Here is a 12512-nt window from a genome sequence, read left to right as displayed (position 1 = left end):
AGCCTGGAACAAATGGCTTGTGAAACAGAGAAATGCATGGTAAGATGTGTTGGGTTTCTTCCAGCTTCACCCTCCTTTTAGCTCCTGCCTCTTTCCTCAGTAAAGTTACTCCAAAGCTAATGGGTCTTCCAGGCTTTTTGTACCAAATTCTATTTACATAGTGTTCTTCTAGGGGCATATGAGGGAATTCATTTGCATCCCAGGCATGAGGAAGTGTTTCAGTACTCAGGTATGAAGTGATGACTCCTTCCTTCCTTAGTTGATGAGCATCGGTGATAGAATGAGGTAGGGGAAGAAAACATTAAAACACCACTTCTGTGCTTCTTGAGTTTTCCCGTGTCTCTTCCTTCTTTGACAGTGTTGCTGGTTGTGTTAAGTCTGTCATACTTAGCAGGAGCTGATGTGAGCTTCCAGGCATCCAGGGACTACAGTGTCCCTTGTCCTCTCTGTGACATTGGTTTGCAAGCACCAGTTTTTTTCCTCCCCGCTCCTTAGCCTTACCCAACTCTTCTCAAAACTCAGGTGTTGTCTTCAGGGCTTCTGTTTGGCAGGAGAAACGTTTCTGTTTTGAAGGTGTTAATTTTTAAATGCATGATGTGTAGCCTTGCATGTCAGTGTTACGAGAACTGTGAATTAAGATAAAGGTAAGCATATATGTAGCTTGTGCGCACTGTTAACCCTAAATACCCCTTCACCAACTTCTTCAAAACCAAGAAAAACTGTTATTGTTGCTGAGAGATTAGGACCTATTTGGAAATTTACTACTGGTTTGGACTGTCACACAAAACTGATGTGTAGGATCAGACTCTTTATGCAAATTTTCTTATAACAAGAAACTAGGGGCTTTATTCTCAAGACATATTTAACAAATGCTATCCTACTAGGAGAAGCAATTCCTGTTTATCTCATCTCTCACCTGTTCTTGTAGTTCCCCTCATGTATCCCTACATCTTAACTTCCTATCTGGGCCTTCCTCTAGGAAGGAAAAAAATCACAGGTGGGAGCCCTCTCTCCATACCGTGATAAGATGTCTGTCTTTCAGGTTTCTTTTAAATTCTGACCTTACACTTTCCCCTGATGTTATCGTAGAGTTCAAACGTAGAAATTCTCATTTGTATTCAGGCTAGTGAGTGCATTTCAGAATTTTACAGCTATTGTGCAGACAAGTGGTTTTATGATGCTTGATCTGTAACGATGTTCCCAAATAACTCCCCTCCTAGGTAGGCTCTTTGCGAAGAAAGAACATTTACGTTAATTGGGAACAGCTATTCTCTAATTCACAAATTCACATCATTCTTTTTTCGAGCAGCTTCTCTCCATAGATGAGCCTCACCTTTGTATCCAAGTTGCTCTGAAACCCATCTAACTGCCGCACAGAAAGTGTCTTCAAAGCAGCCACCTTTGGTAGTCCTTATCCTCCCCACAGCCAGCCTTAGCTGGCAGTGCACAGAGTGCTTATCTGTATTTCACTCAGCCTGCTGGTTTGGGTTTTGGGGGTTTTTTTTTAAGAATGGAAGAGTCAGCAAATTTCACATGTAGTTGGCTGAATGTTGCGCACTTTTTTTTTTTTTTTTTAAACTACAATTAAGCTTTTGGCACGTGATTGCAATTAGCTACGTGCTGATCAGCGGAACGTGCTGCTGCCCGGTAAATCCAATGGCATGAGGCCGGACACACCCTTGAATGAGGCTTCATTGCATGTGACAAAGCTCCAGGGTTTTCCTTTGCAAGCAGAGGAAACAGAAGGGATGTTCAGGCTATACGAACTTTGAGAGAATCTTCAAAATGAAGATCCAAAAATCCCTTTTTTTTTTTTTTTTGGTAACTCCATGGATCTGGTGGGTGCTGATGTGAGGACTCTTCTACGTCTTGTTTCTTCTTTTTGCTCCTGCTCCTTCCACAGAATTCACACGAACACTTTTGTGGACAATTTCTGCATTCCTACAGACCTCTCTTTTCTTGACATTTAATTCAGATTTTTGTTTGATTTCATCTCATTTACAGCCATAGTACTATGGTATTTATTTGCAATGGATCTTGAAATAGCTCTAACGATGCATAATGGTACATTCCAATCTCTGGATTTCAAGAGCTCCCGAAACAGTAATTCAGCTTTGTGATGTCTGTTTGTCCAGGAGACTGCAGTCTTTCATCATTTCTGTCATGTTCAGAGTTTGGAAGAAGTTACTGTATTTAACTTGTAGTCATAATTTTACTGTGATGTATATTTAATCTGGCTAGCATGAAAAAAATAATTGCTGCCCAGTTTTTTAGTAATTTGTCACTCAGCTCAGTTCCTATTGACTAGTTGAAAATTTACTGACATTGTGATGCTGAATCTGTAATGCACAAGTAGCTTTTCAAATGTGGTGTTGATTTGGGACTGGAAGTCATGATGATTTCTTTTATGGACTGCTATAACCCCAAGTGATTTATATGTTTTTGAAACCCATCATCATGAGCTTTGCAGGAGGTGGCTTGCTTCCCTGGCTTTGATAACTTGCCGTTAGCATATGCAGTCAGAGGTATATATTGTATAATTCATGTAATTCAGTTACACTGTGGTTTGCTGTCCTTAGATATGTATCATTGTGTCTGTCTGGAATCAAGTAACTAAATGTTAAGAGTGAGAGCTGGTTTGGTAGAATATTTGCAGACAGATTAGAAAAGCCCAGCTCTTCCATGCAGCGATATAATTGATAGCAAATGAGAAAAGTAATACTCTTTAAATTTTTAATTTAAAACAGATCTCATGTCTGAGATGTTACAGGAATGTTTATTTTCACATGTGAGAAGTTTGGAACTGCCAGCAGCTGTGAGCCTCAGCCATTAGCTAAAAAAGCTCGAGAGACTGCAACAAATTTTGAGTGATGTGTACAGAACAAAAACACCCCAAGCTATATAAAAATGTTTCTGTTGAGCTTAATTTTTAGTTGACAAATAAATATTATGCAAGCTTAGGTACATGAACAATACTGAGAGCAAATTACTAAACTTGCAACCACACAGATCCTCATTGGGCAATGGCAAACATTAAGAGTATCTAAGGAAAATTTCAGATGACTCTTGCTTCTTTGCATCAGGATCGAGTGCTGATTACACGAGCACACATTATCTTTATTTCTGACGTGGTATCTCTGAATACCTAACGTACAGTTCCGAGTAGTCTGAAAAACATCATCCCTCAACGTTTCACACAGTGCCTTCAGAGTCACTGTACACTTTTGAAATCATGTTCTTGATGTCTCAGTTCCCCATCTGTATAATGTAAATGGTATCTCTTCACAGAGGCCTTGTGAAGAGGAATTAAAGCTTGCAAAGGTGCTACAGTGATTTGCAAAGGTCATTCTAGTGATTTGCCAGAGAAAAGTCGAAATGGGGAATGGTCCCTCTGCGTTTGGAGCAAGGTGTGCATAAACAAATGTAGGATCGTACAGGAGAAAAAGGAATTGAACTGCTGCTTATTTTTAAGATCCTCCCATCATCTGAAATGAGGCAGGAATCCTGGGAAAAAATCACGGATATTTATTCTGAATGAGGCTAGTCCCATAGTTACTTTTTATCCTCAGTCCTGAACTCGTCTGCCCTCAAATTATAGGATGGATTTGCAGGAATAGATTCAATATAGATGTAGTTTAGAGACACAAATGCGGCCAAGAATTGACTGCGCTGTGCAGTGACAAGAGACACAGTTTCATCTGGCCCCTGCCTAGTAGGTCCAGAGGTAATCGAGCCTCCTAACAGTTGGAAGATGAAAAGCATCTACCACAGCCATGGGGAGCTGCGCATTCCTGCTTTTCTCCCTCTCTAAAAATGGGATTGTGTGTTCATGGAGAGGAACGTCTTGGAGAAAAACACAGTCTTATAAAGCAGGCCAAAAGAATGAATGTATGTATAACCTAAAATGAATTTATGTATAATCTAAACGCCTGCTAGTTGTTTGAAAGGTATTTTTGGCTCAATTTTACGTAATGAGGTGGGTACTTCACTGGAAAACAAAAATAAGTGAACGATTTCAGCCCGTGATGTCTGTAGAAGCATCCTGAGGATAAAACGGCTGACGCCAGTTGTCTGTAACAGTATCTCCCACCCCTGGCCCCCCCGGGCCAATGAGCGACGTGCCAGCCGCAGTCCAGGGAGGTCACTTGCAGCACCGGCGGTTGTTGTGACACGTGAAAAGCACACACCAGTGCTGCCCCGGGTTCCCGGGGGTGAGCGGAGGGAACATCAACACATTCACGGGCAGCCCCTGCCTTTCCTCACCAGTCCCTGCTCCCTCCCTCCCGTGGTATTACACGGTTCCTCGATGCCAACTTAGGAGTTTGGAAAGGCTGGTGTGCTGTCTAGACAAGGAGGGGATAAAGGGCTGCTTTTTTAGTTTGTTTTCGAGATGTTTTCAAATGTCGCATATGCTTTGTGTAGACAGAGTTTAATATCAGCAGGCTGGCTGTGGTTGCCCTCGAGGCGGTTTGTTTGTTGATGAGGTTATAATTGCCGTAAGTGGGTTGGATGCAAGTCTGTGAAATTACTTCAGTATTGTCTGTGCTGTTGGTGTTGCTTGGTCCATAGCTCCAGTTCAAGGCAAAGCAGACAGCCAAGGCCACGAGCTGGCGAAAACCCAGTGCTGGCGTTAGCCCGGCCCGTTCCCAGGCTCCCTTCACCTGTGAACGAGGGCACGCGGGGCAGGAGCAGGGCTGTGCAAGCGAGCACATGGTGTCATCTGTGTGCACGTGCTAGTGAACCCCCTGGTCTGCAGAAATCTGCAGCGGGAAGTATGATCCATGGCTCTGTGTGGAGTGTGGGGTGGTGTGCCCAGCAGAGTGCATGGCTGCTCCACACGCCGTCTGCTGGCACGGCACAGCTGGGCTGCACGTCCTGGCACATGTGCATTCGTCATGTTTCTGAAGGACTGGCTTGCTAACCAGCAAGGCTGAATGAAACCCATCCTCTCCAGAAGTCATCCTCTGTCTTGTCTTCCCGTGGGTGAAGCGCCTACAGATTCCCAGATGCCTCAATAGCTGATAGCTGCTTGCGGACGAAGCAGCGCTCTGGGGCTCGTTCCTACTGTGTGAGCCAGCGGGGGCTCGAGCTGTTGGGATAAAAACTTCCCTTTTCCTTTGGTGACAGGAGTTTTAAGTGCCAGTAGCTATCAGGTGTCTTTTCAGTTGTCAGGCTCAGGCCAAACTGATCCCTGGTGGTTTTAACTGAAGCTTCATGGAAATGAGTCCCATTAAAACAGTGAGGTGAGGGAGGCAAAAAGCAGCATAAACAGGCGGACGCAAGAGAGAAGTCTTTGTTCTTGTGTCCCCAGAGCAGCCCAGCGTGGTCTGGGAACAGTGTGGTGTCCCCAGCTAGGAAAACAGCACCTCTCTGTCTTTGAACTTCCCTGACCTTTTACGTTATTTCAGTCTCATTCTCTGGAGTTCAAGGTACTGGCTGTGCTTCAGGAATTCGCAAGCATAAACACTCATCAGTGTGGCTGGCACTACGATGAGATGAAAAGGGAGTTGAGAAAGAATAAAACACATCCAAAAACCAAACAAAAAGTGTACAGGGTTTGTAAACAAAGCATGTAGAGCTTCCCTAGTGCTGCCCAGAATGCCCATTTCCTTCCGCCCTCCCTTCCCTCCTGGGCCCAAGGCTCTTTCAAAGCAATATGGGGCTTCTCTCATAACTTTAATACGGCATATAAATTAGGGAGGTTTTCACTTAAGCCAGGACAACTCATTAGTAGGAAATTCTGAAGTCTGCTGAGCAGCTGCGGGCTTTGCTGCGAGTGTAGTTTTTCCGCAGCCTAACTGTAAATCTAGGGGGTTTTATCCCTTCCTGTGCCTGCCGTGCGTGGGGAACCTTGCCGTGCTGAGCTAGGCTGTGTGCCAGTGGCACGTGGCTGCCCACTCGTGCACTTTTTAATGTTGCATCTGTCCTTGAGTTCTAAAAAAATCTCTTTGGATTTAGCGCTACTGAAGTATCGTAAAAACTGGCAGTACCAAAGCAAGAAGTCTCACTCGGGGAAAATCTCCCATCCAAAGTCGGCTCATGTGCTTTCCTCTCTGCCTTTGGGATGAGGTTATTGCGCTGAATGTGATATAACCCAATTTAAAGTTTTACGAAAGACTTCCAGGCCTAGATTGACTCCCAGGTTTTGGGACACGTTGGCAGTGCTACCTACCATTCTGGCATTGAACTATCTGGAACGTGTTATATGGAGAAGCATTGCAGCGCACAGGTGACCGCTTCTGCATGTTTTGTGCTGGATATTTTACGCAAAGTCAGTCTCACTTGTCCTGGTGCAGCTGTACACCAAGTAGACCCTCCTTCTTTCCCCTGCTTCACCATCCAGTCTCTCGGGGTTAGCAGGAGCAGATGAACAGGCTGTTACCAAGCAGACGTTGTTTCGGGACACATCCACTCGGCATACAGTGTGCACAAAGTGCTGTCCAGCCTCTGCTGCGGAGGGGAGCCCTTGCCAGAGCGCTGCCTTCACAGAGGCTATCGCAGAAGATCACCAGCTGCTCCCTCACTTGCACCAGCTGGCCAGCCCGTGTACGGCTGCAGAGGCTGTCCAGGAGCAGCGATAAGCATTCTTTGAGTTTTTTATCTTTTGCTTTTCCTCTGCCTGTGAAACATCTGTAGGTAATTAAATCCACATTTCAGCCTGCCTCTTGAGTGGCCAGCAGACAGCAGACACATATGGGCTAGCACGTGCTACCTACAACCAGCTCCTGTAACAGCTGTTAAATCCAACATGTGCCATTCCCTGTGACTCGCACGCTGCCTGCCAGCCTCTCCCCAACATCCACGGCGGAGGCCCAGGGACCCTCTCGAGGCAGAGGTATGCATGTGGAGCTACGCCTCTCCCCTTCAGCTCCCGCTGGTACTGAGATCCCACGCTGGCTTCTTGATGGCCTTCGAAGTCTGTGCTGGCCTCTTTTTGGATGCTCAAATGTATGTTCTCCTCAAGCAGACCCAACCGAGACATTGGCTGCTTTTGCAGCCAGCTGAGGTGTGCTGGTCTGTTCCCCACCCTTCTCCATCCTCTCCCACCACCTCCCTGCCACACCAAGCTGCATACCTCTAATGCCATTAACCACAAACGCGAGTTCAGTCTCACTGATTTTCTGACCTGGCATCTCTTCTAGAAAAGTACATGAAGCACAGCTAAGGTCACACTTTGGTGATACTATATTTTAAACTACATTTTTACTAAAGCTGGAATCACCTAGGTAGAGATTCACCTGTGTGAAATCTCCTCAGTTCTCGACACTCCACCTTGAAACTGGGATGATGCTGTAGCACCTAAGGAACCAGAGACTTTTTCTTCTGGTTTTGGCTTCCCTGAATCCTTTTAACATTGATGAGTTTATCCTTTCTCCTGCCCTATTAAGGACCATGTGCCCTCAGGAGTGCTTTATACATATGAAGGCCACAGCTGGATTACCTTGTTGTCATCTAGTTTATTTAGCTGGCTGTGCCACTGCAGAGCAGCTGGGTAGGTCCCGTCCTAATGTACTCAAGGAAGCGGTAACTCAGGGCTGTGTGAGAACTGCTGGGCAGCAAACTGGAGAAGGTTGAAGAAGAATCATGTGAATTATGTTGAGTTTAGACTTGGAAAGTGTGTGATTGATAGTGCTTGTAAATGTGTTTCAATCGCAACCAGTTTCTAATGTGAGGTGACCTGATAGGCACGAGCTTGCCACAGGGAAGCCAGAGAAGAGACAACTGCACATGCAAGAGCAAGCCACTAGATAGAAAAGCACCTCCAGAAACATCTGGAAGCACTGCGCACAGGGGGCTGTCACCCTCTGACAAGGTGAGTGCTCCTTCCCTGACCAGCCATCAGGCCAGTGCCAGAGCTGCACCCACAGCCTGGGCTGGCAAGTCATGCTATGGAAAGAGAAGGCCCACATAGCAGGTAGGACACTGTCCTTGTGTGTCACCGCTGGCCTGGCACTCCCAAGGGCCACAGCTGTATGACTGCCTCCAAGCTGCAACTATCTTCCTCACATCTGGTTCGTCAGAGGGAAGCCACTGTGGTCCCCTGTCTTTGAGCAGCAGTACAACATGAGCTGGGCATCTAGCAAATGTTGTAGGGTGCTGTCTCTCCACACTCACATGGCCAAAGTTCAAATTTGGGATGCTAACCTTTTAAATTCAGCAGCTGGCCAAAACGTGACCAGTTCCCAGACTCACAGGACACAATTAAAGCCTCAGGAGAAAGAAGTTGCGTGGTACCTCACTGTCTGTCTTAGTGACTTGAAGATGCAGTGACAGGACGGCAGCAGCAAGCTGCCATATTCATTACTCCTGAAAAGAAAGTGGGGTCCTTTTTTTTTGGAAGTCCACTGCAAAGAACTTACTGGGAAGGAAAGGGTAGTTCAGTGAAGCAGGACATCTGTGCTTAAAATACTTTGTTGTTCAAGGGAAGATGAAACAGCAGCTGAAGGAACATGCCTAGCACTGATGGGTTGTTCACAAGCACTCCCTGCTTGTCTTTTACCAGTGATGTGAAAGATCACAGGGCCAACCCAGGTGAAAGAGGATGAACCAGCAAAGGGCTCTCCCTGCGGGGCAGCAGCGTGGTCCTCAGTGCACATCGCCTAGAGACTCCTGTCAGCAGGGTCTCTGTGCCTTTGAAAATTTGAGGTGGGAAGATGTTTTTACTTATTTTGGAAATATTTTGGTATAACCCCAGGCCTGTAGCTGTAAGGGATTGTTTCCCTGCAGGTAAGTTGATTCTTTAACCCTTTGATTTTCCAGCTGGGGGATACAGCAGCTCAGGTGAAGTGAGAGCCTCCACAGAACAGTAAAAGCATAGTTTCCTCTAATCTGTTATCCCTGAAACATGCACCTGCCTTTAATTAGTGGTAAAGTCAGTTGTTTCAATTAGTTTTCACTCCATCACTGAAGTCCAGAGGCAGGTAATACTGGTAAGTACAGTGACCTGCTAGTGCTGAGGCAGCTGGTGACTGGAGGACTCGGACAAGAACCTTGCCGCCGGGGGCATGCAGCAGAGGAGCAGCAACTGCTCCCTCCCTGCAGCCAGCAGATCGGGCTGCAGCTGCTCGTCCTTCCACTGTTACTTCTTGGAAACAGCCAAACCAAGTTACCCTCAGAACAAAAAGTCCTTCAACCTGCCAAGGGAGAATTGCTTTTCTGTGCCTGCCCTGCATGGTCAGGAGGGCTGGCTTGTAGCGGAGGTCAGCACCAGCACTCCGGAATCAACCAGAGCTGGAAACTGAGGAGAGAAAGTTGCTGAATCCCCTTCTCTCAAAGGGAAAGAGGCAATGGGTGCCTCTCAGGAGATCCAGCATGGGCAAGCTGCTCAGCAGGGAGATGGGTTTGGTTTTTTTAAAACTCAGCAAAAAACCTCCAAAACTCGTAGGAAGTACAGCAGTGTTACAGCTAAGGTTTGTAAAAAACAAACAAAACCAAACACATTAAAAAAGAAGGATCAGTTTGACATTCAAGTCAGTAATGAAGACAACCAGCACCAAAGTACAGAGGACTAACTTTGTCAGTTTATTACTGGGCACAGCACAGTACCACTTCATACACATACAAGCCACAGTAATACAAACAGTCCCTCTCCTTTTTTATAATCAAAACCCCACATGGTATCTGGGAGGAGTCAAATGTCCCAGGGGTCAGCTCTCAAGAGCTGTTTTGCTGCAGTTGCAGCAGTTTTCTTACCAAATACTATGGGTTTTCATACTGTTGATACATGAAGCTGAGAAGTCTGAGCCTACAGCAGCACCTCTGCTCAACACCAATCAAGGCAGGCTCTGCAGCAGCTCCGAGACTCGCAAGTATGCTCAGTCACGGTCCTTCACAGCCGAATAAAAGCGTCACCAGACAGGCACCCTGGTATGGAACTAGAACCCTCAAATGTTTCTACAGAAACCCACGTTATCCTGAAGCACCACAGGTTCATCCTGGGCTAGCTGAAATGCTGCTGCTGCAGCACGCAGCCAGCCATCCTGCAGGCAGCAGACTTCCCACGCAGGCAGGACCGTTTCTTACTGAGTTGGTTAGCAGCACAAGGTCAGCGGAGCTTGGGGAAAAGCTTCTGTTATTAAAGCAGGCTTAGCTCCTCAGAAAACTGATTTAAAACTAGAAGGCACGAATGCAAGGTTGTATGTGGGCTACATACCACTGTGGCACGTGAACAGTTTAGATACCCCTCGTAAGGGGAAATACAACACATAATAAATACGACATTTTAGAAAATAAGTGCATCACTGTGATCCTTCACAACATAAGGAAGTAGGATCCACAGGAACCTACGGTTCACTCCATATTGCACAGAAGTCCTGAAATTTAGTGTCAGGTCATTGTACTGGAGGTGGGACATGGCAGGGGGGTGGGGTGGTGAAAAAAGGTCTTATTCGGCAGAACCTGCCCAAGCCTCCACCACCACAAACAGCTTTTCGCCAATCTGAGGTAGAGTTACATATATACTGCTTAAACCCAGTCAAGTCCTGCTCAACTAGTCTTCAAATTAAAAAAAAAGTGCACAGAATAGATGAGCCTCTTTCTTCGCTAAAGAAAGTGAGGTTTGACCCCTGGAAGCAAGCCTTACAGAGCAAAGTTCCAGCGAAGATCCCTGCTCCCCTCCTGGAAAGCAGCAACAGCTATCGTGATGCTACAGGTAAGGAGTGTAACAGGTATTAATTGCAAGTCCTACAGCAAGCATGTTTTACTCCTTTTCCTCCCTCCCCTACTACTTGCTAAGTGTCCCTTTATTCACTCAGTCCAGTATATTTTATCAGAGTTAAGATTGTCCCCACTGCTTTCTCCCCTATGTCCCTTCTACTGGGACCCTGCAAAAAATTATTTCAACTCTTAGACTTCTGAGGGTCGCTTGCAGTTTCTTCTAGGGACTCCTCTGTGCAGTACAGGCACGGAAGGATGGAAATAAGAGCCTCTTCGATGGAGAAGAGATGTTTATCCTCTGCTTGAGGACAAAAGTAGCGCATAAAGTCTGCCAGTCTCAGCAGGTACTCAATGTTGTGACCAGCACAACCGCTTGAGACGATGATCTGAGCTGCAATGTCTTCTTCAGACGCCGGGCCAAGGTAAGAAGGGTTCTGGGGTGTTGCAATGTAAACAAGAGCCAGGATGGGTTCCTCTGCATCTTTCTCCTGAGGGTGAAACTTCACCAGCTTGGTGTCGTAGCCTCCCAGGACAGCTTCTCGCATGTTGAGATACTGGAGCGATGCGGCAATTTGTTCCCCACGGACTTCGTAGGCCACACCCCACGTGCATGCCTGAAAGTGAAGGAGCAAGGCGGTGACGGGATGCTCTAACTGCAGTGGACGCGGCCACTAAGGTTTCAAAGCGAGCCTGCCTTGCTGTGGGGATCTCCGCACTGCGGACAGCAGGGCAGGAGGGTACCACCCCCACCCCACCCCCAGTCCCGGGGGGCAGAAGAGCACTCGGCTGCCGACACCAGCTCCAGCCGCCGATGCGGGGAACACCGCCCAGCCCCGGTACTCACCCCGCCGTCCTCCAGCAGCGTCACCACCCGGCCGGGCTGTGAGGGAGAGGCGAGAGGAGAAGCCGTTAGAGCCGAGCCCGCCCCAAGAGCCGCCCCGCGGGCCCCCCACGGCCGCCGCCGCCCTTACCATCCTCTCGCTGCCGCGGTGGAAGGTGTCTCCCTGCCAGAAGCGGCGGCTGTACCCGCGGATGAAGCCCACCTTGCGCGACGTGAACTCGAAGCCCGGCCGCCACACCAGCGAGCCGTACCCGAAGATCCACACCGGCGGCGTCAGCTGCAGCTCCGCGCCCTCCGCCTCCCCCGGGGCCGCCGGCGAGCAGGGGGAGCAGGAGGGGAGGAAGGGGGGCCGCGGCGGCTCCGGCGGGCGCTCGGGGCGCTGCGGGTCGCGTCTCATGGCGCCGGCGCTGAGGGGTCTGGCGGGGCGGCACGCGCCGGCCGCGGCGCTTTAAAGGCGGCGCCGCCCCGCCCCCGGCGCCGCCCCGCCCCGCCCCCGGCGCGCGGCGGGTGATGCAACACGGGCGGGATGTTTCGCCTCGCCGCGCGTGGGGCAAAGCGGCGCGCGGGTTGCGTCAGGCGGGGCCGCCCGGCGGGACCGGACCCGGGGCGGGACCCCGAGGGGAGAGCCCCGGCGGAGGCGGAGGGGTCTGCGGGCTCCGCCAGCGCCGGGGGAACGGGGCGGCGCCGCGAGGGGGTTCCCGCCGGGTGATCCCAGCGGAGGGCCCGCCCCGCCCGAGCTCCGCGCGCGGCCGGAGAGCGGCCGCTCGGCCCCGGCGGGGCAGCGCCCGGGGCGGTGGAGCAGGCCGCGGCAGGGAGGGACGGGCGGGGGATGAGCCGGCGAGTCCGCCTCGGGGCCTGCCCCGCGCTCCCTCCTCCGGCTTCCACCCAAGCACGGGAGCTGCTGCGCTGGGAAACCAAGCCCCTACCGTCGAACTGGGTGAAGGGACAGCTCGGGGCTGAGGCATAAGGCGTGTGGGTGAGAGAGAGCAATAAAAGACACGTAGATGGGAGGAAA

At 49.2% G+C, this 12512-nt stretch overlaps 1 protein-coding gene across 1 annotated transcript; it reads right to left on the bottom strand.

The window, feature by feature from the left end:
- Positions 1–9499: 9499 nt before the first annotated feature.
- On the bottom strand, positions 9500–11909 carry CHAC1 (ChaC glutathione specific gamma-glutamylcyclotransferase 1). The gene is made up of 3 exons (XM_074909082.1): positions 11628–11909; positions 11501–11536; positions 9500–11270 (listed from the first exon to the last, which is right to left on the bottom strand). Exons 1-3 carry the CDS (start codon positions 11892–11894, stop codon positions 10839–10841), a joined length of 735 nt encoding a protein of 244 aa, XP_074765183.1. The 5' UTR covers positions 11895–11909; the 3' UTR covers positions 9500–10838.
- Between the last annotated feature and the right edge of the window lie 603 nt (positions 11910–12512).

Source organism: Athene noctua, chromosome 6 (assembly GCF_965140245.1).
Source record: "Athene noctua chromosome 6, bAthNoc1.hap1.1, whole genome shotgun sequence".
In the NCBI taxonomy this organism is placed as follows: domain Eukaryota; kingdom Metazoa; phylum Chordata; class Aves; order Strigiformes; family Strigidae; genus Athene; species Athene noctua.
This window is presented reverse-complemented; position numbering and strand designations above follow the sequence as displayed.

Excerpts from the sequence above, each read along its gene's own strand:
- CHAC1 (XM_074909082.1), bottom strand. The coding sequence starts at position 11,894 with ATGAGACGCGACCCGCAGCGCCCCGAGCGCCCGCCGGAGCCGCCGCGG. Across the intron at positions 11,537-11,627 it reads ACCGCGGCAGCGAGAGGATG|CCCGGCCGGGTGGTGACGCT; the intron begins GTAAGGGCGGCG and ends TCTCCCTCACAG. Across the intron at positions 11,271-11,500 it reads CGCTGCTGGAGGACGGCGGG|GCATGCACGTGGGGTGTGGC; the intron begins GTGAGTACCGGG and ends CTTCACTTTCAG.